Raw genomic sequence first — 27627 nt, 5'->3', positions numbered from 1 at the left:
ATGTTATTTGCTTTTCCACTCTCATTCCCTCATCAGCATACAGATGATTTCGCCAGTGGCTACATGACATGGGGTCTCTCAAGAGAAAAGATGCAAAAGCGGATATGAGCATGCAGCTGTCCTCCATGACATTAGATATTAAAGAAACCTGCAAAACTGTAAAACCATGTCGCTGTCCTCAGTTTTGGAAAATAGTCTTTTAAATAAAAACATATTTATTTTAATATGCAATGGGTTTATTGTGGTTTATTTTGGAATACATTTTTTTAAATGCCTCAGTTTTAATTCCTAGTGTGGTAAACATCAACAAATATGACCCTCCCCTCACCCTACCCCCCCAAAAAACAGCTATGACCCACATCTCTGAGGTACTCTATGGACCAAAAGTCAAGGGGATAAATAACCCAAGGAAACAGCTTGAGGCAGAACCAGGCTATATGTACAAAGCATTTTGGCTTGAAAACTAATGGTATGAACCATCACACTACACCACCACCCAGTAACTACATAAAACTGTGGTGACAACATGCCCCTAACTCATAACATTTTCCCTACATCTCATCCTTGTTACTCCAATTTCCTCTTATGGGGCCCATTTTCTTTCTTTTTCAGTAAGGAGAACACAGCCCCCTTCCCATTCTATAATAATGTCTCGTATGTCTTGACCCTTTGCTAGCTGACAGCTCACATTATGTACTAAGTTCAGTAGCTCTCGATTCCAGGGGTCAGAAAGTTTTTTCTATAAAAGGCCAGACAGTAAATATTTTAGGTCGAAGCTTCCTATGAGGAAAAAGCCAAGGAAAGAAAGGAGAGAGGGAGGAGGCAATCTTACCCGTTTTGAAGGAGACCTGTGCCCCACCAGCTGTGATGAATTCTATGTTCCCAAGATGTAATATACCAGCAAGCAACCTCAAAACCTCCCGAACTTCTTCCTTGCTAAACTGCATTACTTCCATTGCCGTCTGGAAGAAAATAAACGTGGTTTTTTTTTTTCCTCCCATACTAAAGAAAATGAAAAATTGCTCATTACTTAATAAAATCATTAGGTATTGTTCTCAAAGGGATGCATGAGCACTCACTTCTCAACGATATACAGAGGTGCACACAGAAGAACATGGTATTAAGAAAGGACTGTCGAATGCACAGACAGAACCCAATCGATGAAATAAAAACAAATATCTGCCTCATGTATACGCTTCCTACTCACGTCACGAAAGAATTACCTAAGAGAGTCACAGCAATGATGGTGATAAACACTTTTTTCTACAAATATCAAAGCATAATGGAACATTACTTTTTTACACGTAAAAAATTGGGAGGGGGGTAATTCAGTGGAGGAGGGGGTGTAAAATTAGTGCTCCAGGGTAAACTCGGGGGCCTTGCCTTCATGGTTAAACAAAGAGGGGACCCAAAGAGGTGGAATGAAATTCTGTCAGGAACTCCGTAGATAGGAGAGTATTCTGTTCCTTTTCTAACAGATACAGATGGAACGTATGAATGGGTCTAGACCTCTCTTCCCTAGACATTCATCACATCTCTAATTTTCATTTCCCCAAAGGATTTTTAAGGTCTTGGCCTCTGGATGGTAAATGAAAGTTAATATAATGCTGTTTTGGGAAAAAATAAAAATACACAGGTACCTACAGAAGCTTTGTTCCCAACAATATGTATCTAAACAACTCCAGTCAGGCGTCTTCTGAATTATATCTGAGATTTGCTTGCTTATTTTCTAACGTGATTTAGGAGCCATATTCTTGTCAGGAAAAAAGCGACCCCTCCACACACATGAATGAGGACCGAATTCTAACGACACTGCTGAAAATGACCTAGAAAAAGAACCTGGACCCCGAACCACTACAAAGACCACGGGAGACTGGGAAGAACGAAATCACGCACCACTTTGAAGAGAAATTGCAAAAGGAAACAACTGGAGATTTTGAATTGTGAACCGTACAATTTCTTTACGAGGAAAACGCAATGAAGTTGAAACAAAGGGCAAAAACAATAGAGAGAGGAACAGAATTAAAAGAAAAAATTGTAAGGGAAGGAGCAATAGCTATGCCAGGAGACACATGAATGACACAAATAAAACAGGCCCTTTCTTATAGGAGGAAGTGCAAATCTACAGTGTTCCCTTTTCCTAGGAATGAATGAAACATGCACAAATTAAAGAAAATCTGAGGCCATGTCTACTAAACTAGCAAAAAAATTCTGAAAGATAAATCTAAAATTGGAGAAACTGGGAGACACAGGCACAGGTCATCGGTGCTATAAATTAGTATAATCATTTTAGAAAACGAGGCTATGTGGCAGTGCTGTGCTGAGCCATGTGTACACAATATCACAAAGATCAGAGAGATTACATCTTTCTCAGACTTGGACGACCGAGAGTCGAAGTCAGGCCTAATGAACCCAAAGACTAGGACCATCCAACTCTGTTACTTTCATAAGACATTAAAAGGGGGGGAAAAAAAAAAAAGAAAGAAAGAAATTTGCTGTGGAATCTCCCATAATTTCAATGCTGAAAATTTGTTCCAAAAAAAAAAAACTCAACAGTTTTGTAAAATATATTACGTTCTGTCACCTCTTTGAACGTTGTTGACATATTTTTTACAATAACATTTTTACAACAATAAATAGGTGAATGAATAAACTGCTGTCTATTCAATGGGACACTACTCACCATAAAAAGAAATGAATTGTTATGTGTGATGTGGATGAGTGAAAAGAAGCTTGACACAAGAGAATATATTCTGTGCGATTTCATGCATATGAAACTAGAAAAACCAAATCTATACTACAGTGACTGAAAGATCAGTGGTTTCTTAGGGTAGGGGTGGTGGGGTGGCTGGGACTGTCTGTGTAGGAACACAAGGAACTTTTGGAGTATAGAAGTGCCCTTTACTTTGACTGTGGTTATGAATGCATGAGTGTGTAAATTAAAAATTCATCAAAATGTATTACTTTAAGTGGGAGCATTTTATTACATGTGCATTATATCTCAATAAAGTTGATTATAAAAAAATAAAAAGACCATGAATTATTTAATCAAGGGTGAGAAGACTCTCATTTCATAGGTATAAACAAATTGATGCAAAGAATAACAACTATGCAATTAGTCAAGTGTTTATCAAGAAAAAAGGCCTATGGAAAAATAATCATTCAAATTTACTTATTCTAAAGGCAAAGAAATACGGCTAAGAAATGCAGAATAATTTATCTTGCTCAAGATTCTTAAAACAGTGATAAGGACCAAATCAGATATGAGCAAAATAATTATAAAGCACCTTTGCTTTGCAAAAGTTATTTTCTTTTCCTATGATTAAAGTTTTCCTCATATATTACAAGACATATTCAATACTAATTTATAAAAATGTTCTAAGCTCATCTAAGAATAACCCCAAATGAAAGCCTTCACTGTTTAAGTCACCAACCTGAACTTTATATAACACTAAAAAAATAAGATAAAATAAGTTTATAGTATCAGAAAATTTCAAACTGTCCAATGAAATATATCAAAAGATGCCCCGTGAAAAAATTCGTCGATAAGTTCTAAGAATACAAAGATTATACACAGAGATATGAAAGCAAACAAATAAAATGTGTTTACTGGGTTAATAAATTTGTGACTTCTTCACTTTCAAGTCTAACTATAAATTAATTAATTAGTTAGCAGTGCGGTGATAAGTGGTAATTCATTAATCGCACCATGGGGTAATTTAATGGCTACAAGCAATTATCACCTTTGTGGGGGCCGCCCTGAGACAGCTAGCTGGAGCCTCCATTCTTTGTCTCCTACTGTCCTACTTAAGATCTTTTTAGTAGCAATCCCCACCCATTTGGCAAAAGTAGCCACTTTAAGGCTTAACGTAATTATCTTATTTTCTAGACAGTATGGCTCAAGAGTTTAAAAACCCTCGGAAATTAGCTCAGAAGCGCTAAACAGCTATTCAGTTATAAAACTGGCACCAAATTATACAAAACATTCCCAATAAAGTCTTTATTAAGCACATTAAAAAAAAGTTTGTGAAAGTGTGTGTGTGTGTGTGTGTGTGTGTGTGTGACACAAATAAGTGATACAGTCCCAACCATTAAGGACCTCAGGCTCTTCGCATTAGACAGAGAGAAGAAGGGTGGACTTTGGGGAGTTTACTGCCAAAAAGTACATCTGCTCAGGGTCCCAGAAGCCAGCTGTGAGGAGGAGAGGTGTCATTCCAGAAGCCAAAGGCACCGCTTATGAATCCTGAATAAATGGTATGACTGGCATTCTGGAAGAGTTAGGCTAATCTGGGCATAACTTCCAAGTAAGAACTTGGATAATGATTTATTATGTAATGTTGTGTTATATGAGGCCATGTTACTTTACAACATAAAATCTGCTTCTATTCCCATGTCTTCCAACACTGAACGAGACTGATGTTCCCAAGCTTGACAGAACTGAGGTATAAAGTCAGCCCTTTAAATCTTCATAACTCTGACTCATGACAAATGAATTTATGCAGATATACGCATGGGCTCACATCACTTAAACCCCATGGATAGGCCTAGTAAGGCCAACATGGTCCACAGCCCTGGTCCACAGCCAGGCACGCTGTAAACATTCAATACTTGTGAAGGAAGAGAATGACGAGATTATGGCTCAAAGACCCACCTCACCTCACACTTTCATCAGCCAATGGTGAGTCAATGAGGCAACAGAATAAATTACTTGCTACTGCTGACTTGCAATAGCTTTTTATCCCAACTGAACAATTAATAGTGCAACTTGGAAGGCTGCATGAAAACGGCTATGCAGTTTAGCATATGGTCACTGTCTCTGCTCTGAGAAAACCCAGGTCCCCCTAAAGCGGCTGAGGATACCTCACAGGTAAGTATTTATATTAATGTCAGTTGATGCCAATGATGAATTCTAAAAATACATAAATTCTCAGCGAAATAAGCAAAATTCTTAAAAGGTCCCACTGCCAGAGTATACTGACATTAAAACTGATAAAAATAATGAGTTTCTAGTAGTTAAAAATGAACACCAGAGGTGACATTTTTATACATGTTCATAGAAATCATTTTTCTCCATTAACCATTTTAACATATTCTGCAAACGAATGTCTTTGAGCCTCAAGAGAACATGGTCCCGTCCTTCTCTCTCCAAAACTCTGGGAAAAAGAGCTGAATGAAATTCAAGTATGAAGAAACAAATTTAAATGGCATTTGCTTTGGAAAGAAATATTGAGACAAATTACATAAAAACACAAGTGAACCTGTCTCAGTCCTTTTCTTCAGCAGAACGCGGGGACTATGTGGTTTGCTCACTGCTGTCCCCGTGTCTGGCACAGAGCAGGTGCTCAGACGCATTTAACATGTAAAGTCAACCTCAGCCAGTAGAGTTTAGTGTCTTCTTTTAACCATTTCTGTGTCACTCCTGGTTACAGAGTGATGCACGAGGCAGAAAGAGGAGCTGGCTGATATTGATAAGGATACTTATAATTACATACCTACAGTCTAGAAATTATGATTTTAGGAATGTAACCATATAATCGTCATTACAGTTAATATGTCTGTTAAAAAACTGTTATAAGAGAATGATAAAGGATAAAATAAAATCCTAGAATTCTGCCTCATGAGGTAACATTTTTAGTATATTTTGTTCTGATATTTTTCTGCACATAATTATACAGACATATATAATGCTTATTTTTTAAATAAAAAGAGTATAATGCTGCATCTTCCAGCATTTCCATATTACTAAATACACTTGAGCATGTATTTTGCTTGCTGCAATGAATCTTATTTTACAGATACAAAAAATTGTTGAAGCCATTCCCCAGTTCATAATTTTGTAGGTTTAGGGAAAATCTTAGTTTTTATAAACAAGAGTGTTTGGGCTCCTTTCAGAAAAATTGCACATTTATTTTTCTATTCTGACTACATTGCTTAAAACTTCCAGAAGGTCAAATAATAACAAAAATTACATGTTCCCGATTTCAATAAACTTCTTCAGCTAAGCTGTTACTGACATTTCTACACGAAAAAGTAATTGCAAAGTCGATATCAAGCATCTATAAATAGAATACTTACAAGTTTGCTGTGCGCATTCATTATGTCAATTTTATGTGTAAATTTTCCTTCCTTTCTAGATGATATATCCTTTCATCATAAGACCGAATCTCAAATGCCAAAACCTATCATTTCAATTTAAAAATAAAAGCCAGCAATCACTGAAACTAGGCCATGCTCCAAAAGTTAAGTCATAGCCAACAACAACAACAAAAAAATCTGAACGAGAAAATGATGCCCCAAGAGGAAAGCAGAGGAAAGCCACCTGAGCACCTTCTCCAGGCACCTCGATGCCCAGTGCACCCTGGCGGCCGGGCTGCGAATCAGCTTCACCCACACTGAAACTATGATTTGCCTAATTAGGAGTCTGTCACCACCAACAATATCTATCGCCCAGCATTGTTCTCCAGCTTCGAGAAAGAAGCAAAACAAAATAAAGTAAAAAAGTCCCGAGATGGATCTTTTTTTGTAACTCACCAAAACTAAGGATGAGTTTTCATATTTATTCTAACACATGATTTTCCAGCAAAGAGTCATAAATGAATCATGAATGGAGAAAGTCTGAGTCATGAGAGAAGTCTATGGGTCCAAAATAAAATTAGGAAAGAAAATTTAAAATACCATTCTTGAACAGTGGTTCACATGTAATGACTTGTTTTTCTTTAAAAAAAATTGTTTTGAAACAAAAAAGTGAAACCAGTCGCTTTTTTTCTTTTGGTCACTCTTAATAAGGGAAAATTAAAAAGTCACTTACAATAACTTCCCGAAAGGATTCCTGATCACTGATTGTCTTGTCTTCTAGGCATCCGGACTGATTCAAGTAGTGGTAGTTTTCTGGCACAGATAAATAAAATTCTTCTACAAAAAGAAAAACACAGCATCAATATTTGACAGGGCAGGATAAGATCAAATCTGAGTTATCAGTTTGTGACGTTAAAATAAACTACATAAATAATTCTGTACTCCTAATAGTCCCCTCTTAAGATAAAGTTCTCCTTTATTCATGAAATAGGAAAAATAGAATTTAAACTCAACGGGATGGTAGAAAATGTTACTGAAAAAAATAATCGGTGAGGATCCTATTTTGATTGTTTTCTCTTAAAAAATCAAATGTTTAGAAATTAGCTTCATTTGGGTGTGGTTTAAAAGTAAAACCAGTCCTAATACAGTATAAATACTTTCATAAATACCCTTGAAATCAGAAAAGTACCAAGATTCCAGAAACGAACAGACAAAAAATTTAAGCTTTCCTTACTGACGATCTTCCCTCTGTTATTTACCTCTAAAATGAACTCTACGGGGCTGGCTCCATAGTGCAGCAGTTAGCAAGTCTGCTTTACACGCAGAAGGTCCTGGGTTCACGCCCCAGGTGGAGCCATGGACTATATCCCGGGGACACCAGGCCCCGAGTGTGCCAGGTCCAGGTCTCCCGAAGTGCACCAGGGGTCCTAGGCCCTGGGTGCACACTGTGAGCGTGTGGGAGGGGACGCCCCGCCTTCATAGATCCAGCTCTTAAGGGGAGACGGCAGCATCCATAGGTCAGGGGTGGGGCGGGGGGATTAAAGAGGAGGAAAAAAATAAAAATAAGATGAACTCGACATCCTTTGGTACTCATTCATTTCCTTTCGATTGGTGGAAAAACACCACCAAAGTCCAAACGGATGTCTTCCCATGTACTGATGGCTCTTAAAGGGAAAATGAGTCGCCACGGCGTCTTTGCCGGCCGCTGTCCTGTGCACGCACCTCTCTGCTCATGTCCCAGCCCCGCCAGCAGCGCGTAGAATACATGATAGTTCCTCTCCCCAGGGTTCTGCCTTACTACTCGGTTCTGCAGAGACAGATCAGACTTCTCGTCAGAGATGCTTCCCCTGCTTGATTCGCACACACCAATAATTTCCAAAAATTATTACTGCGAAAGAAAATGTGAAGTGAATCACGTTTACTTACTTTTTCTAATAAATCTTCATGTGAAAAGCAATGGCGAGTCAAGGAACAAAACCAGGATACGGCCCGCTCAAGTAGCCTTTACCTTTCGATCCTTTCTAACCCAAATAATTACAATTCCCTGTTCCTTTGACACTGAGACTTTCCGTGACAACAGGTAAGCCCACAAAGCACAGGCTATGTCACCTAAATCCAATTTCGAACATGTCACATGGTGCCCCAGAAGGTACCAAACTGGCAGAATTGATTCCAAACAACAAATATCTGATGTTTCATGAGGAATCCAATTTTCCAGATTTCTAAAAGAAAAATGGTTTTTTATCTCCTTGAATAATTAACAGATAAAACACAGTAGTAGAGTAACATAACTAGGTAGAACCAGACAGAAATGTTTCGCATTCTTCATCTGTCCTTACTAGAACAGTTTCTACAGAGTCCTAGACTGCAGGTAACAAACTAAACGAAACAGGATACAATCTACAATTCTCCCGCCCTGAATATTCCCCTTCTGGCAGATGTGCAGCTGCACGAACTTCCCGAAGCGACTGGAGTTGCTGTTGTACGTGGTCTTCGCGTTGCCGAACGCTTCCATGATGGGGCTGCGAAGGAGGTGAGGACAGCGTGAGTTAGGGGAGGTCTAAACACGGCAAGGACCTTCCCCACAAATGTCAAGACACACAGTTGCAAGAAAAGTCTGAAATCAGAAGGACCTATGGCGATGATGTTTCTTTACAGAAGAACCAGAGTTCCAAAGCCCTTGCTGACATGGGTTTACTGTTCACGTCCACCTTGAAGGAGCAGTGTCACAGCTGGTTGTCACAGGAGGCGACATGGTTAAGGAGACCATGATGGCTGGTCCCTGCGCTAATTAGTTTGGGCTTATGTACGCAAACCAGGGATTGCACAGAAAAAGCCCCTATTCAAATTCTAGGAATGGAAAACAAGTTCCAGTCCTGGAAATTCCACCCGCTTGTTATATATGCCCTGAGAGCAACTCATTTAACTCCTTGGGGTCTTTACCAACTGTAACGCGTAGTCGGACTAGATCAGGGGTCAGTAAGCTTTTCCGCAAAGGACCAGATAATAAATCTTTTTGGCTTTGCGGGCCATGGGGGGTCTCTGTTGCAACTACTGAGTTCTGCTGCTCTAGCGTGAAGCAGCAATAAACAATATGGGAACAAATGAGCATCCATGTTCCAGTAAAACTTTATTTACAGAACAGGCTGCAGGAGGAAGATGAGAACGCTCTGGAGGTGGACAGTGGAAATGGCTACACGACGATGTGAATGCACCTAATTCCACTAAGCTGCACACTGAAAAACGTTTAATGTTATCAATTTTATGTTATGCAAATTTCATTACAATTTAAAAAAATAAAGTCTGAATGCAAGAAAAAAAAAAGCACACCAAAAACAGCCTGCAGGATACAGGTGTCGGGCTGGAGTTTGGGGACTCCTGGACTAATTTCTACATAACGGGGTCCTTAAAGTCCCTATTAGTTCTAAAACCTTACAAGGCATAAATCGGACACTGGGCAACTGCACATTTGAAATAAGATTTCACAGGACACCTCATCGCACGGCCCTTTTTCAAAGTTCCAAGGCTCACGGTCATGGAATGTGTGATCTTCTGTCACACGAGGCTACACTGTGATCTGCCATCTATTCACAGGGCACCTCGAGGGGCCGAATGCTGAAGAGTCTCTGTGCCCAGCCCACTGCTCCATAGCGGGTGGAGGCCAAAATTCCTGCTGACAACAAGGCCTCCTAAAAGCCAGTCAAAGGTCGTCCGGTGGAAGGAGGCTTAACATGTCCCTCAGAAGTGCCCGTCACCGGCCCAGACCTCGCCCAGAGACGGAGGGTCGCGAGTCATGACTCGCGTTATTGGAAATCGTTAGGTGCGTGTCAAGACTCTGCCTTGAGGAACTGGAAAAGAGAAAACAGACCCACGCATTTCAGTCTCCCCTCAACAAGCCACACCGTGAGGATGGGGAAACAAGAAGTACCTGCTTTCGAGAATGGCCTGCTCGACACAGGACGTCTTCTCCTTCAAAGACAGTTCCAGAGACTGTTGACTGATGACTGATAAAAACTTGAGGATCAATTTCGTGCTTTCCGTTTTACCTGCCCCGCTCTCGCCACTGAAAGACAACAACGCAGGAGTTTGCGCTTCTAGTTTAAAAACAAACAAACAAACAAACAAAAAACGAAAAAAATAACAGCTCGGCCGATGCCACTACCATTCGCCTACTGAACAAACTGTCAAAAGGTGGGGAAAAGGGAGTTGTAAACGCCTGTTTCAAGTCCCCTGTCCCGGGGCCACACAGGCTCCGGGGTGACAAATGCCCTTTGGCGTGTGAGGTAATCAGGGCCGCCTCTCCTGAATGAGGCAGAGGGTGCCCTTCCCGGCGGGCAGGTCTGCGACAACAGGGACCTTTGCTCTGCCCCTCGTCTCCAGGGCCACCGCCTCAGCGACAGGCTGCTCGCAGGCACTCGGTGAAAGTTCGTCAAACGGATGAGCACACTGACCACCTTTCTGAGACACCTCAGTACAAATGCCATTGCTCACGAACGCTCAGGGGACGAGTGAATGAACCCGCAGGTACCCGACCCACGTGGTCATTTTATTCCCACGATAATCCTGTGACGGAGGAGGCAGCAGCTAAGCGTCCAGGCAGGATTTAACACCCCGTCTGTCTGAGTCCAAAGTCCTTCGCTTTGGTGACCGTTAAGGAAAAATAAACAAAGCAATGGTGGGGGGCGTGCAATTAGGGACAGGCAAACACCAGCCAGGCGAAGACGGGAGGGAAGGCCTTGGGGTAAGATGACAATGTGAACGAAAGCACAGAAGCCAGATGTGAGGGCGCGGGACTCTGGGTAGGTCAGCAGGACGGAGCTACGGGCGGTAGAGAGAAGGTCCGAAGGCAAAGACGGCTCCTCGAGGCCGCCCGTGAAGAACACAGCTCTGGGGGTCGTGCTCCAGGAATGAGGGCCTGCCGGAGGACAGCGGTGGTCACAGTCAAGGTGTGCGCTGACGGGTGCTGGACCAGTGCAGCCAGGCTGGAGATGGCAAGGCAGGTGCGAAGATGAGAGAGAGTTGGAAGGTGGAAATGAAGTTTGTGTAAGGCGCCATGCTCCGTACTCGGGGAGAGCAGCAGCAGTAAAAAGGCAGGGAACTGTCACGAAGACTAAACCAAGGACAGAAGGAACAGGTGGCTCTAGCAACAATGTCACAAGGCAGCACATTAATCATCGCTAAACCGGTGAGATCCACACATGAGCTCCGTGTACACTGTAAAGATGACCTCTGTTGACTGCCAAGGTCTGGGAAGTTATCGTGAAAGAGGAATTTGGCTGCAAACAGTGGTTAAGCACATGTAATAAAGGAGAGGAAATGACTCTGAAATGACGTTTTCTGGGCCCGGCTGGGTGCCCCAGGCCCCTGGGGGATGGCCACTGGTCTAGGCCAATCACAGTCATTCTATTCCCTTTGCAAGTGACAGGGCTGACTGTGGGCAGCTGTCAGGATTTCAGCCAAAAAGACTTAAAGTCAAGTGTGCTGAGGGCCCCTGGAGAGGTTCACACACACACAAAAGGGAAGAGGCAGAAACGGCCCCCTTGCTGCAGACAGCAGGTGCCTGGGAATCCACACCTGGAAAGTCAGAGACGCCCCAGGGGAGTGGCAGAATCCACAACCCTGAAGTTGCCCCCGTCTCGCATCACCTGAGATGATAAAGGCCCATTCGAGTTGAGGACAACTTTGGCTGGATTTTTCTGTTTTCAGCAATCAGAACTTCCCAGTAGGGGCCTAGCATTCACCTTTGCATAACTGGCACCTGGCAGCCCAGTGTCTGGCACACAAGAGGCATTCAGCAAAGATGCTTTGAATGAGGAACACAGAAACTAAGAGAAAGTTGAAAGAAATGGTTTAAATAACTCTCAATATTAAAAAAAAAAAAATTTATACACCTACCCAAGCAATTGTTGATTCTGTTAAAGCAAGCAAAACTTAGAGATAAGTTCTCCAGTTAACACATGTGAGGCAGCCATTGCAAGAGCATGAACGGACCTAGAGGGTATTATGCTAAGTGAAATAAGCCAGAGACAAATACCATGATTTCACATATATGTAGACTCTAAGGAACAAAATAAACGAACAAACAAAACAGATTCATACAGAGGACAAACCAGTGATTGCCAAATGGGAGGGGGGTCGGGGTGAAAACGTTAAAGGGATTAAGAAGTGCGACTCAGGAGTTATAAAACAGTCACAAGGACGTAAAGAACACACAGAAAATGTAGTCAATAATATTGTAATAACTATGTATGGTGCCAGGTGGGGACTAGACTGATAAATGTCTAACCGCTATGCTGGACGCCTGAAACTAAAATAATATCCAATGTCAACTGTAACCGAAAAACAAAAACGCAAACAAAAAACACGTGAGGCAGAAATAACATCACGTGTTCCCCAATCCTCCTCCACACAGAAACAGACGACATTTCAGCCTCGATGGTAGTAAGCACAGCAATTAGTAAGACAGACTGAATAGGGTCAAGTAAACAAGAGGGTGGCTGGACAGCTGAGCCAGAGCGAGGTGTGCCATTTTCATGTCTGGTGGCTAAAATCCCCTTGGTGGTCCCTCTGGGCTCTACCTGCCAGGCCTGACATCCGGGGGGCCCTCGGGGATGGCCCACCTCCTCCTCCCTCCGCACCTGCCTGTGACTAATATTCTTCACAAAGACGCTCTATGGAGGGTCACACTAACGTGATCTTTGAAGCACTGGAGAAAGCATCTGTCTGCAGGCAGCCCCTCCCTCCTCAACACTTTATATGGTGTGTCAGGCTGGTCAGGGGCTGGCCAAGGGCTGGCCAACGGTCATGAGCAGAATGGCCACGGACAGTACCTATGATCTCACGGCAGAAAGAGGAATCAGACAGTCATGGATGACGGTTAATGCTGTCAAATACAGATCTCGGGAGATGGGAGGATTCGTAATTTAGATAGCTGTAAGCATTCAGCAAAGCCCTGTCTGGGGAAATGGCATTTAGAGTGAAATGTAAAGTTATGCACAGGTGCTAAATGCGTGAAAACTGAAGGATGGGGAGGGGAGGCAGACTCTGCAGAGGAAACTCCTGGACGCCAGGAGGAAGGAAAAGCAGCCTGCACGGCCACAGCCTGGGAATGGGCAGGGGGGTGGGGGCTGGGGTCCCACTGAGAGCCTGTTTTCCAGTCAAGCATGGAACTGGTTCTTTTACATAGGGGAGTGGGTGGTGGGAGCAAGATCATGAATCACAACATGACGACCCCCTCCTACAACATTTTCAAATGAACCATCATTATAATGATATCTATAACAAATATAACACATTATACATCATATGTGTGATACTGTAATTTATAATAACAAATACAGTCCTGGTCTTTGTCCTTTTCCTGGCAGAGCTAAAACTCTTGGGATTCCCTAAACTATGACAGCTATAAAGGTGTCTTCTGTTATGTTAATGAGGTGACTTTGGACAGCTTCTCCCCTCCCTCAAAGACTGGGGGCACCCCTGCCCCCACTTCTAGGAGGGAGAGGGGCTGCAGATTGAGCTCAACCTCCAATGGCCAATAATTTAATCAACTGTGCCTATGCAATGAAGTCTGCATAAACACCCAAAAGGATGGGGTTCGGACAGCTTCCAGGTGGGTGAACACGTGGAGGTGCCGAGACGGTGTCACCTGGGGAGGGCACGGACACTCCAAGCCCCGTCCCATACCTTGTCCTATGCGTCTCTTCTACCTGGCTGTTCCTGAGTTCTAGCCTTTTACAATAAACAAGTCATCTAGTAAGTAAGATGTTGCTTTGGGTTCTGTGAGCCACTCTAGCGAATTGATGGAACCCAAGGATGGGGTCGTTGGAACCTGCCATCTACAGGTAGTTCATGGGAAGCACAGGTGGCAACTGGGACGTGCTTATGGCTGGCCTCTGAAGGGAGGTGGCGGGGGACGGTTTGTAGGATTGAGTCTTAACCAGTGGGATGTGATGCTATCTCCAGGTAGACAGTGTCAGAGTTAATTTGTGGATTAAATAATATGACATTTGCTATGTGATATACAGTATCTATATTATAATACTATACACACATATATAACTAGGTATATACTTCTTTGCTCATCATAATCACAGCACTATGAAGCCCAAAGAAACTTAGGAATTAAATACGAAGAAAATATATCATCAGTAAAAGCCAAATGAACAAGACTAATTTAGCCCCCTGGTTAATGTCGCTTTTCTCAAACTAAAGAGCTCTTTGCACTGTGACCGCCTTACTGCTTCTCTCTTGAGCCTGGCGAGTCTATTCTACTGTGGACAGTGTGGTGACTCATTGACTCCACCTCCTTCCTTATTCCAGCCACTGTATTACAGTGACTCAAGCAGCAACGACGACGCTATTTCACCGTCACTCAGAGTGAACGCGTCACTTACACGTCCAGTCCTACTTTTTCTCATTAGTCCAGGGCAATTACGGTCCTAACCCTCGAGGCCGACAGGGTTGCAAACACAAACACGCGCTTCGGAGCAGGCACGCTCAACCCAGATGAACCGAAACGAGCGTACACTGTTAAAAAACTTCATCGAGATAATTGTGAAAACGAGAGAGAGAAAGAAAAATAAGACGTGGGGCCTCGTAGGCCGAATTAGAAGCGTTGAGAGTTTTTCGTTGTCAGAATGGAAATCACAGGATCGTTTTTAAGCAGGCGAGTGTCCAGATCGGGTTCGAGATTTTAAAGAACCTCAGTCTGTGTGCAGAATGGACAGAGGGAGGCAAGAGAGGAAGCAGGGAGATGAGATGAGGGGGCAGAGGCAGTGAGGGCGGAGGTGGCAGGGATGAGACATGAGAGGCCCCAGGACGGACGGTAGAGGGAAAAGAGGAAGGACGTCTGGTGGCCCCGGTCAGGACGGTGGTTGGTAAGTGACAAGGAGCTTAGGGTATGACTCCAGAAGGCCCAGGGAGCTTGCTGGCATGATGACCACGGTGTCAGTAAGACAGGCGTGCACATTTGTCAATACTCATCAAATCACCTATGTCAGATCGGGGTGTGTGACTTCTAGATCCAAGAGTGACTTCTCGACCTCGGGCTTGAGACCTCGTGAGATGGAGAGTCCCCTTGCTGAGAACGAGACGCACGAGAGGAGGAACGCATTTCTGGGAGACAATGAGAATGGATTTAGGACACGCCATGACACATCTTGGTGACGACACCTCGGGTACGTAGACGTGCGTGTGGAACTTAGAGGAGATCCTGGGGAGGGGGCATTTAAGTCAGGGGGGGTCACGGAGACCCGAGATGAAAAGGCAGGCTGGTTAGAAGAGGAGGAGGTGGAGAATGACCGAGGGCTTGAGGCCCAGAGAATGAGGAAGAAACTGGGTAATGGGCCACCATGGCGGAGACTCGGGGACTGTGTGGGGGAAGGGCGTCTGGAAAGGTGCACCTTTTTTTTTTTTTATGGGGTACACTAGAAATTTTTGAATGATAATGCCAATGATCCGGGAGAAAGGGAGAAAGAAGTCCAGGAATCAGGGGCGGGGAGACTCAAAGATGGGGCTAAATCCCCAGAAAAAATGGAGAGGAGGGATCCAGACCACACAGGTAGGGCCTCTGATATAAACGGGGCCCTTTACCTATCCCGCAGCCTGGTCTCCCAGTCCAGCGCAGGTGTCAGCAAACTGTGGCCCCCAAAACTCCCCTGGCTGCCTGTTTTTATAAATAAAGTTTTATCAGAACACAGCCTGCTTGTTCATCTGTGTCCTGTCTATGAGCACTTTTCCAAGGGCAGAGCTGAGTGGCTGTAACAGAGACCGTCTCACCCACAAAGCCTGGAATATAGACCCCGTGGCCCTTTACAGAATACCTTTGCTGACACCTGACAAACATCTTCATCCTGTCAATCGAATTCCCCCGATCCACATGATTTTTCTCGAAACATACATCAATCACTCCCTTGCTTGTACAAGACCGAGGAAACTTCTCTGCCGACTAGAGGATTCAGTCCAAAGGTCTTAGCAAGCAGGCCAAAACCCTTAAGGTGCGACCCTGCACCAGGAATTAAAATTCTGTTCTAAAACTAACACAGGGAGCCTCAAGTTCAAGTCCTGTCTGCTGCTCACAGCTAAAATCTCTTTGACAGATCACTCATCAGCCCCGAGCCTCAGCTTCCCCATAGAAAACGTCTCTTGGGCTTCTCTGAGGATTACACGCAAATCGGTTTTTCTCAATAGATGTCAGTTCCCTTCCATTGTCTCCCCCCAGCTCCTTCCTGTCCCTTAGTAAATCCCATAGCCTAGGAATACCTTCCATTTTGTCATTACTCTTGTTTTTCCAAATGCCTGTTTTTGCAAATGTTTCTGTGCCCTTCCTCCCTCTACGCCCGCTGTTTCTATATACTCTACTCATGATCATGATCACGCGTCACTTTCTCTATGAAATACTTTCTTGGTTCCTTCTTAAGCATCTACTAACCACTTTCTCTGAGCAGTGTGTACATATTTATTTCTATTATACCATAGTGCAGGCTGGATCAAAATCATTTATTACATCATTTCTTCCTGTCAGAATAGAATTCCCTGAAGGGCAGTGATTGGGACTCTCTCTCTCTCTTTTTAACCCCAAAGCCTAGCACAGGAACCTACAGCATTACATGAGCATGAGGGATGCCCCATGCTTTATGCTCATTGGTACCTTTCTAATCCAGGACACAAGTTTTGTTGACTGTTCCAAATCGATCATTTCCAAATATATTATCAGAAGTAAAAAAAGACTGAACACTCGAATTATCATTCCAGAGTATAAAAGATATAGTTAAGAAGAAATCACTCTGGTTTTAGAAAACCAAAACGTGCAAAGCAAGCACAGGTCCTAAACGGGCAGCTGCTTCTTCCATCCATCCTTTGACTGACAGCTGTTGAATGCTGGCCCTCCACCAGACGCTGTCCTGGGCAAAGGTGAATCAGCCACAGGCCTTGCCTGCACTACATATCTCAAAAGTTGACAAATACTGAAAAGACCATAATCCACTAGACTCTGCCTGCCCAATATGGTATATGAAAAACCGAAATCAATGCAAAATGTACTAGATCGACCGAGATCAATTGCTGACCTTGTCAGTTAGATGAAAAAAAAATTCAAGTTTTAAACTTATATATTTTAAAAACTACAACAACATGAGTATTCACTTAAATGTGCACAAAAAAAGTTAAAATAAAGCTTAAGAGAGGGAACTACCATGGGAGGGAGACAACAAAAGAGGCTTGAACTAGAAGCCTAGAGACGTGGCATTGCCACCAACTAGCTGGGGACCTTTGCCAAGTTCTGTGGGTTCAAAAAGTGAGAGAAAAACCAATATGAAGTCCTGCCTAGTTCCAAACAGGCTTGTTTTCTGGTTTAAAATATAACATGGGATGTCTTGAAAGTAGTAAAACACATTTACGCCACCAGGGGGCAGACCAAGCCTGAGGAAATCTAACTAGGGCTCCCCTACCTTGCATTTTTAAAATTTTTATACTCAATTTTCTCAATTCTCACAGCTCTACCCCCCCTACCCCACTCCAATTTCAATCTCTACCACCCCACCAACCCCCCAAAAAAAACTGCTGAGGGAGCTATGAAACCAAAACACATTTTAATGAGAAATCCATTCTAAAGACTGGTTCCTGAGCTAATTTAGATACCAACAGTCGCCCTTTCACATGTAAGCATTACACAATGGGGAGCTTTCTGTTTGGGATCCACTCTTCCTCCCTCCCCACCCTCTCCACCTGACTTTTAAAGACCACAGTCTTTGGCAGGAAAAGCCAACCCTTTTCCACTTTATTACACACACACACGCACATGATCTCATTCGATTTTTTACTTTCTTCCTAAGCTGCTGTCTAGCAAGTGACGTATTAGTCATGCTCTCATTTTCACCACTTAAAGTAATAAGCACCAAGAGTTATCAGTGGCGAATATTTAGGTATCTAAGTGTGGAAAACAACTCGATCTTAAAACAGATTAAGTTCCCTTGCCTTCCGCCCATCTTATCAGATTCCGTGTGCTGAAAATGTTCTCAAGTTCTGACTTCTGACCTGCAGCAAAGTCATCTGGAAGAACCCACAAAGACTGCTCCTAAGTTGTCATAAGGCAACTTACTTTATTGGTTATGTGACTCTTTAAAGCTGTTTTTATATGAAGCAAGTAGCTTCATTTTGACTAACTGCAAGTCATAATCATTCATATTTATTTAACTGAATACACTGACAGTCCCTGTACCTAAGTGATGCCCACAGCCCAGCACATCGGCACCATTAAGGTGATGGAGAGAAGTGAATGTATCAGCCCAGCTGTTTCCTTCCCCTTAAAGAGAGAGGCCGACAGAGGCAGGCTGAGGGAGTGGGGGGAGGGAGGAAACGGGAATGAGAAAGGCACTGTTCTGTCTTTCATATTCATATAATTCTGATTTGTTTCAAAAGCAAGGACCCATGAATGAGAGTTGCGAGTAAAAATTCAGTAAGAACACAATCCCTGACTGTATTTTTCAGTGTGGCACCTGTAGACAGCACATAGCACACCGAAGAGCTGTCAGAAGGTTTCAGTGAGTTGATGCCTGAAAAGTTCTTGGCACAGTGTCCAATGCACGGGTTAGTCATTGTTTCCTACCCATCTTCAATCAGACACCACACAGTGTGAGTGGCAAGGGCAGTGTGAGTGCCTCCCGAATATGCTGCTGGGGCCCCTCTGTTTCCCTTCCCTGGAGTTTCCATGAGGGGTCCCCCCGCACCCACCCCGCATGCCTGCCCCACCTCCCACCACAGGAGCGCGAGTGGCTTCTCCAACAGGTGAACTGAAAGGGCTGGTCTGCGCCTCGCCATCTGGGACCTGGTTTCCCACAGTGACTGTGGCCACCAGTTACCTGCCTGCACCCACAAGCAGGTGGGTCTAATGTGGGGCTTCCGTGTTAGCAAACCTGACTGGCTGGGGGTCTAAGCTGCCATATGGCTGTCCATCTGTCTCCCGGGCCTGGCTTCCACTGAACTGGAAATCCGATGGTGAGGCAGAGTCTTGTCATCCTCCCCACATCCAAACACTCCCTTCCTCTTGAAATAGTATAATTATTTTGCCACAAGTTGGGACTAGAAGGGCATCTAAAACAGATGTCAAAATCGTCTTTCACTCTGGCCATTCTGTTTAGCACACTACTGGTTCTCAGTAACCGCCATGCTCCACGAGTGAATGCCGGAGACAAACGAATGAACTGCCTGGAGACTCCATGGAAACCTCAGGGCAAGTGACATCTGTCTGCCCTGGAGACCATCCAAGGGTGTTCTGATTGTCGCTAGAACAGGATTCTGATATAAGTAAATGCGAAGATCCAATGGGATGTCATTAGGCTATAGGTGATGAGGCCAATTTGAATTCATAGAAATTAAGAACTATTTTTAAAGAAATAGATGCAATTTGTTTTAGATGGTTCCTAGTAATAATTTTTTTTTTTTTTTTTAAAGGCAAGGCGACTCTTGGTTGACTTCACAGATTGCAAGGACCTTGTCAGCTTACAATCCCTTATTTTTTTTAAATGTTTTATGCCTACAGCACCTGGTCTTCCTAGGTGGTCTCCCATCCAAGTACTAACCAGGCCCGACCCTGCTTAGCTTCCGAGATCAGACGGGATCGGGCTTGTTCAGGGTGGCATGGCCGTAGAACAAAAGTTTTGATAGTGGGCTTCTGGTAGTTTAATTTTAATAAATAAGATCAAGCTGAAATAAATATATCAAGACTCTGTCTCATTAAGAAAATTAAAATAAGCATGCCCTTCTGACGGTCCCTTAACAGACACGTAACAGTCCCTTTTCTGTAGCCAATTCAAAGGTACGCTTGGGGAGTAGCCACTTAAAATCACTAAAAATTCTTCAGTTGGGAGATTCCATCTAGAGTAATCATGTTATAGTAGAGAAAACCAGAAGCTTGTTCAAACACGCAAGCCTTCTACCTAGTGCCCTAGAACATCAAACATTTTAATTGGAAAGAACTATGCAACCCTCCTGGAAGTCAACGGGACTGTGTCTCACAATCTGAATAAACCGAAGAATAATTAAGACAATTAAAAAAAAGAAAGAAACAAACAAACGGAGTAATTATTCCAAGGACAAGAGCCAATAAACGTGGTACAGCCCGCTTTTCTAAGTGAGCCCTTCGTGTTTCTTGACAGCTGGAGCTATTGAGCTATTGAAAACGGAAAATTCCATCTGAGTGTTCAGGTACCTGTACATTTTTTTTTCATGCATGTGCTCAGCAGGTCTTGTGTTTGAGAAGCTGGGCGGGACAGCGCTGCTGGCGGAGCCACCAGCAGGTGGGTGTGGAATGCTGGGTCTCCAACGGTGCCCCCTCCAGCCCTGTGCCAGCCTCGTGGGTGGCTGGTTACCTGATGAGGACACACTGGTTGTCGTGGCGCTTCCACAGGCAGCGGTAGCACTCGTTGGCAACGGCGAAGACGTGGGGTGGAAGCTCCCCCAGGTGGCACTTGCTGTAGCCCTCCATGGTGGCACGCTCGTACAGGCCGGCGATGGTCTTGTAGGGGTTCACGGAGGCGATGATGGAGCCGATGTAGGTCTGCAAGGACAGGGGACACCTGGTCACACGTGGCACTGGGGGTGGTCGTTGGGCAAGCTTCGCACCTCCACCCACGCTGGGACAGGGACACTGAGAAGGGGAGGAGCTGCCACATGTCCCTGAAGCCTGAGCTTTGATGACTCCCCCTGAGTGCAGGTTAAGGGGAAAGATGGCTTTTGCTCTGCACTGCACACATTTGTCCTATACCGTTTTGGTACACAATCCTGTCATTTTATACGAATGAATGAGGCCATTTCCAAGGCAGCTTACAATGAAAAAGGTAAACAAAACTAAGAAGATGAAGCAGGCCAAGGCCCCAACCCCCGTTCCCCGTGACCCAACCCCGTCCCTCACACAGCTATCACGGACCGGCAGGATTCGAGAACGAGAGAAGGGGGAGCTGATGGAGGAAGGAGGTTCTGTTTAACGGGCGTGGCGTCCCTGTTTGGGACGGTCGGAACCCTCCAGGGGTAGACAGTGGTTATGGTTACATGACATCGTGAACGTATTTAATACACTGAGTCGCACACATTAAAAACCGTCCAAATGGTAAATTTTATGTATTCAACCACAACTTTAAAAAAGCAGTCAAGACCATTTTGCAAATATTGGGTATTCAGTAATTTCGAACACCTCCTGAAGTGTCATGTCATTGATCTGGAACTTCACAGACTGACAAGCTTAAGTTTCTGGAACAAAAAGCCAGGCCGGAAAGTAAGCGAAATCATCAGGGCCACCAGACATAGGCTACTGAGTTACGAAAGCAGATGCCTTATGCCTCCTCCACGTGGACGTGACCATTCCCTCGTACTTCTGCAAGACATGCTGACCACGTCTGGCTCTTGGTGCGCAGGCTCAGATACGGCTGAAGGGGCCAGTCAGCAGGAGGAAGGAGGGCCCTGTAACCACCGCCACCCAACCCCCGATGGAACATTCACTGTGCGCAGGGCTTCGGGGGTGCTACAGGCGGAATCATGCCCACGCCCCTAATCATACGCTAAGGCTCTAAGTCCTCCTGAGAATATGACTATGCTGTGCACGGAGATCGGGCCTTTAAGGAAAACTTAAGTGAACCATTAGGATGAGCCCTAATCCAATGTGACTGATGCTCTTATAAGAAGAAGAAATTTGGACAGAGAGAGACACAGCAGGGATGTGTGTGCACAGATGAAGACCACGTGAGGACACAGCAAGAAAGTGGCCACCTGAAAGCCAGAGAGGAGCAGAGCCCTCAGAAGGAGTGGCCCTGCTGGGGATCTTGATCTTGAACTTCTAGCCGCCAGAATTGTGAAAAAATAAACTTCTGTCACTCGAGCCACCCGGTTAGCGGCAACTTATTATGGTGGTACTCACAATAAGCAGAAGGTTCACAGTATTACTACGCTCGTTTTTTCAGACGAGGAAACTGAGGCACAGAGAGAAAATTCTGCGTGTGGTCACAGAGCCGGGAAGTGGTAGAGGGGAGACGTGAACCCAGACGACCAAATTCCAGAGCCTTCTCTTCTGTGTCGTGGGCGAGGCTGGGCAGCGCGGCCGAGAAAAACAGCAGGAACGCGGAGCAGAACGTCCACATACCCCGCGCGCATCTGGGCCGCATTACAGCAATTTGTAATCGTTCATACTCAGAGCGACTGCCAGGAACATCGAGCAATGTATCGTATGTTCCATATAACCGTTCTCAAATGCAAGGGGGCCTGTGATGCGTTTTGGAAAAATCTTGAGCCAAAAAAGGTTAAAAACATAAAAGAGACATGATCCAACGATCCCACTTTTAGGTATATGCCCAAAAGAATTAAAAATGCGTACTCCAACGAAGACGCGGTGGCATTATTCACGACGGCCTGAAGCTGGGAACAGCCCAAATGTCAATCATCGGATGAATGGGCAGACATCAGTGGTGCATCCACACAATGGAACGGTCAGGCAGAAAAAGAATGAAGTACAGATACACACTGCAGTGTAGACGAACCTTGAAATCATACTAACTTGAAGCCACACAAGTTCGCATATCCAGAAATAATGAGAAGCACCACGAGCCTTAACCTTAATAAAAGGTTTTGGAACACACCTCTTCTGATTTTACACCAAACTGAGAAACAAAAATGCTCTGGTAACAAATTACAGACCATTTAGTAAGGGGAGAGAGCGAAAGGCATTTAGATTTTCAGGGATGAAATGATCTCATTAGAGTCTCAATAATAAGTACATATGTCGTGGTTGATCGGAAATTCAACAAACGGACTTCCACGTACCAACAGGGACAGCAAAAAGCCAGACTCGACCTGAGCCAAAATGCAATAATCTGAAGTCTCTTACTAAAAAAAAAAGAAAAGTAAAGAATGTGTAAAATGTGTGTCTGGTTTAGAGAGAAAACACAATTTTCATGTTTATTTTTAAAAATGACAGGAAATCTTACCTCATTTAGAGTTAAAATTGCCTCTCTACTGTAAGAACCTCCATCTACTGCTGGGGTAAAGTAGGCTCTTAAAACACGAACGTACAAGTTTTACAATTTCACCTTCTAACTAATGACGTAAGTCATTTCTTGAAAGGCTTGTCACCGATGTTAAATGGCAATTAAGCCTACAGGTTTCCAAAACACCTTTACCTGACATTTTATAATTGTGGGGCACAGAGGACATCACTATCTAAGCGGTCGCATTGTCACCTGCCCTCATTTGCTCCCATGTCACCTAGAGATGTGGGAGGGCAGAGGCCACTGTTCTGCCTCCTCTGACAGATCAAGAAATGGGCCAAGGATGATAAATGCCGCCCTTGACGGACAGCGAGATTGGAAACGGCTGGTGTGTCTGTCACACCGTGGGTCAGTGGTGACCCCTTCACCACTCACCCACATACAGAATGGGACTCACCCACTCTGTCCAGCCTCCCCATCAGCGGCCAGTGTCTCTATGTCCTGTAAGCTCCGCACACATCCTGTCTGCTCAAGCCAAGCTCCACACCTGACCGATGAACTTCGGAAGATGAAACTCACCTGCTTAAAACTCTTCATTCGCTCCCACGACCTGCAGGGTCAACCGTCAGAGACATTTGAGAGGAGACTTTGGCTCTAAAAAGGCGACAGGACACCCCAAGTCCTAATGAATTATTCTCACGGCAGTTACGGGAGGGGACCCTTCAGTGCCCTGAAGGGTCCTTCCATTCTCATCGGGGTTTATTGCTTGTGCCCGCACACGCACGGAACAGCACTTCCAAACCTCGCGCTAAAACAGAAGTGTAAAATAACACGCAGCAACAGCTCCCGATGGTTTATTTCGCACAAGACCTTGTGTGAAATCTTAGTGGCCCATCGGCAGAAGTCATCACTGCCAAAGCCATCTTATTTTTCCCCTTGCTACCCTCAACACACCACTTTACACGAGTGATTGTTGTCACTAAACAAATAACAGATTTGCTGAGTAATAAGAAAGTTTGGCAGGTGATATAAATAAGAATGGCCACTGGAGAATGGCGGGGACGGGGGGAGGGCCCAGCTGTAAATTCAGTACCAAGCGAAGCAAAGATAAACTGTAGCAAGAGGGAGCTAGGAGACATTTGCTGGATGCTTGTGCCATTTATCACTCTACAGAAAGGTATCACTGGCTCTAAAAACAGCCACGGTGACGCCGTGTAGTTACGACTCTGGACACGTGCAGCTCAAACACAAGGGAGGGCCAGGTACTTACCGGTTTCTTCATACCTGATTCTAAATTCCACAATCATTAAGTAGCCTGGACGTTTTAATGGCTCTTCAGAAATAGAAAGTACACTCTATTTTGAAGCACATAAAAATTTTTTGCTAGTCAGAGAAATTCCACATAACTCACCAAAAAATACATTTCCTTGCCCATTTTTATAATCTGGGACAGCTGCTGCACATACTGCTTTAAAGTGTTGGGAGAATCTCACTGCATTTCTTCAGTCTAAAATCTACCAATGCAAGGTTCTCAAAAGGCATAAGGGTATAATACCTAGTCTCTAACTCTAACCATCCTCCCCACCAAAAAATCAAGTATAACTAAGAAAACAACGTGACCCGGTGGCCTCAGATGCAGAGTTGCTTGTGGATATGGAGGGATTTGTGCTGCCTCTGGGAAGTCGCTATTCCGACGCAGGATAACACGATCCAGACCAGGGGTCCCCAACTCGCAGGCCGCGAACCAGTACTGGTCTGGTCCGTGGCCTGTGAGGAACCAGGCCGCACAGCAGGAGGCCAGCAAGCAAAGCTTCATCTGTATCTGCAGCTGCTCCCCAGCGCCAGCATCACCGCCTCAGCTCCGCCTCAGATCCTCAGGCATTAGATTCTCGTAGGAGTGCCGGTCCCTGGCGCCAAAAAGGTTGGGGACCACTGCTCTGGATAGCAAGGTTTGGCCAAATCGAAAGTCAGAAGTCCTCAGCCTGGAGCTACGTTCCCTGGAAGGCTGCTTAACCCCGCCAGACCTAAAACTCTCATCAGTAATGACACACCTTGTCATCCCACACAATTACTATGTGAAAGTGCTACGTAAATCGGAGGTATTCATTATTGGTTTGTTTTTGTTGATGAAAATAAAACCGCAACTGCTTTTCATCATGTGGTCCTGAAACACGGGATGTAAACGAAGTAATGGGAAACGTACTAGGGAAATTGATCAAAGTCAGTGGCGCGCACATTTTCCTAGAGGGAAGGACTTAAGAAGTGGAATGGTGAGGCGGGTTTATTTCCCACCCACTGTTCTCCTTCCTTCTCTCCCCATCATCACAGCTAAATACGGCGATGAATTACTTCTGGAACGCTTTATCCTGGATGCAGCTTCAGTTTAGAACTACAGATACCTGTACACTCAGCGGCCCACTGGGCATCTTCGCCTGGATGCCCCTTAGCTCAAACTCAACATGGACAAAGCTGACCTCCCCAAAACACCTGTTCCTACTCACAGTCACATCGTGACGAATGGCACCACGGTCTACTTAAATGGTTAATCCAGAAATCTGGGAATCTTCCTGTAAAAACCCGACCTACTTTCCTACCAATCTCAAAGACTTAAGATTCTACCGCAGTATCTTTCGAACTCAAACTCTCCCAGGATTGGCTCAGAACCCCATCATTTCCCATGTGGCTTGCCGATCACATGTCCTCCTAGACCGGACACCTCCTGCGCTCATTGCCCTGCAGCCCGAGTGAGTTTTCTCAGAGCTCCTATTTACAGTTGTCCCTACAGCCTCCACAAATAAATGCAAGGTCGTTAGCTAGCACTCAGAGCCCTTTCTCACCTGCTCCTGCCCATGCCGCCAGCCAGCTGCACGCGACCTTCATTCCGGCATCTTGGACAAATGCAGAACATCACACAATGTCAAGTCCTCGCATATGCTGATCTTCTGCCGGAAATGAGTGAGCCGCCCTCCTCCGGGACCGACTTCTCCAATGAATGCTTCAAAACTCAGCACAACCAGGGTCTCGTCTGGGAGTCATTTCTGACCCTGTCCTTACGCCTCCCCCTTGAGAGGCTCATTCTGTGTTCCTAGTAAGTAGTTTGATCACAGTCATTGTCACCCTGAGCTACTGTCAGTGGTGTGCCGTGTCGGCCTTCTCCAGTAAAACCTGGAGGTCCTGGAGGGGCAGTGCCTTTCATTTGTCCAGTCTTTCAAGAAACAATTACTATAAACATGAGTAATTTTGCATCCTTGGGGCTTAGCACTCTTGGTCAGGGCAGGGCTGAATCGATGTACAGATACTGGGGGCCCACAATCTGACCACCAACCCACCAAATAAACTCCTATTTTCACTGTGGAGTGGTGAGGCAGGTTTATTTCCAGAGCTCGAAGCCAGTGGTCCCCAACATTTTTGGCACTGGGGACTGGTGCCCCTATGAGAATCTAATGCCTGATGATCTGAGGTGGAGCTGAGGTGGTGATGCTAGCGCTGAGGAGCGGCTGCAAATACAGATGAAGCTTCACTCGCTGGCCCACCGTTCACCCTTGCTGTGCGGCCCAGTTCTTAACAGGCCACAGACCGGTACCAGTCCGTGGTCCGGGAGTTGGGGACCCCTGCTCTAAGCCACTACCTTCTACATAACAAAACTGTCCCATTAAGCAATGAAAAACATTTTTAAACAATTTTTAAAACCCGTTAAGCATCAAGTTGGTTGAAAACTAGATCACAACAGATAACTCAAGTTATTGAAGTCAATCTCTTAAATTTAAAAGCGACATTTCTATTCAATTCAAGTGAGTTTTTGACTAAATTCCCGCCTTGTTGAATGGAATCTGACCCAAAAGAGAGGCAGAAAGAGAAAAAAAAACTCACTAAAACGAAGTTCCTAATTGCCACCATCATGTGCTGATGTGGAAGTGGCCACTGGAGCATAAATGGTTGGTGAGGTTTTAAAATACACACACAGTCAGATGGAGACAATCATCTTTTGGCAACACCAGCTCTTGATTTCATGCAAAAAAAAAAAAAAAAGAACCACCTGGCAAAACACACAATTCTGGCAATTTCCGGGCAAGCCTCATGGTAACCATCCGGACTTCAGGCCATCATCCAGATGGTCAGAGGGGCACCCTGTCTGGCATAGCTTGCTAGGAAAGGAATGGAAAGAAAAAAAAAAAAAGTCTACTTTGGGAAAACTCAACTCAAGGAAATGAAATGCAGATTGAGAATCTGCACGTCCAAAATGGAAAACCCACGGCATGGGACGTCCAGTGCCGACAATGGTCGGGGCACCCGGGGCGTCTGTTCACCTGCCTCCTGCAATCGACAGGTGTACGAGCGGCTGCCGCGTTTTCAAAATGCTAACACATTTTGCCTGACAGAAATAGACTTCGAAGTTAATTCAGGAACAACATCAAACACATTTACAGATTCGGTCTGGGATGCCACCTAACCAAAGGGAGGTATTTTTGAAACACCTAAAAATACATTAGCTGTGAAGAATCTTTTGTGCTGACGGGAGCATTTATCTTTAGACACAGCCCCACTTTTTAAAATGGGCTCCTTTGATTCCGATCCCTGC

At 44.6% G+C, this 27627-nt stretch overlaps 1 protein-coding gene and 1 non-coding gene across 5 annotated transcripts in view; both read right to left on the bottom strand.

Annotated features, from left to right (window-relative positions):
- MYO10 (myosin X) overlaps nucleotides 1-27627 on the bottom strand; it is a 189684-nt gene that overhangs the window by 75508 nt on the left and 86549 nt on the right. For 3 of the 4 annotated variants that reach the window (XM_039842747.1, XM_039842748.1, XM_039842749.1), the window contains 7 exons: nucleotides 20445-20632; nucleotides 10004-10138; nucleotides 8473-8597; nucleotides 8002-8015; nucleotides 7798-7882; nucleotides 6809-6912; nucleotides 833-962 (listed from right to left, as the gene is read on the bottom strand). In XM_039842747.1, coding sequence (XP_039698681.1) covers nucleotides 833-962; nucleotides 6809-6912; nucleotides 7798-7882; nucleotides 8002-8015; nucleotides 8473-8597; nucleotides 10004-10138; nucleotides 20445-20632 — 781 coding nt within the window. The remainder of the gene's footprint in view (nucleotides 1-832; nucleotides 963-6808; nucleotides 6913-7797; nucleotides 7883-8001; nucleotides 8016-8472; nucleotides 8598-10003; nucleotides 10139-20444; nucleotides 20633-27627) is intronic. The other variant, XM_039842751.1, reaches the window with a different exon arrangement.
- Nucleotides 19607-19725, bottom strand: LOC120586363 (5S ribosomal RNA). The gene has a single exon (XR_005648697.1). It is a non-coding gene; the product is annotated as a 5S ribosomal RNA (ribosomal RNA).

Source organism: Pteropus medius, unplaced genomic scaffold (genome assembly GCF_902729225.1).
Source record: "Pteropus medius unplaced genomic scaffold, Ma_sr-lr_union100, whole genome shotgun sequence".
In the NCBI taxonomy this organism is placed as follows: Eukaryota; Metazoa; Chordata; class Mammalia; order Chiroptera; family Pteropodidae; genus Pteropus; species Pteropus medius.
Note: the sequence above shows the minus strand (reverse complement) of the source record. Positions and strands in the feature narration are given on the sequence as shown.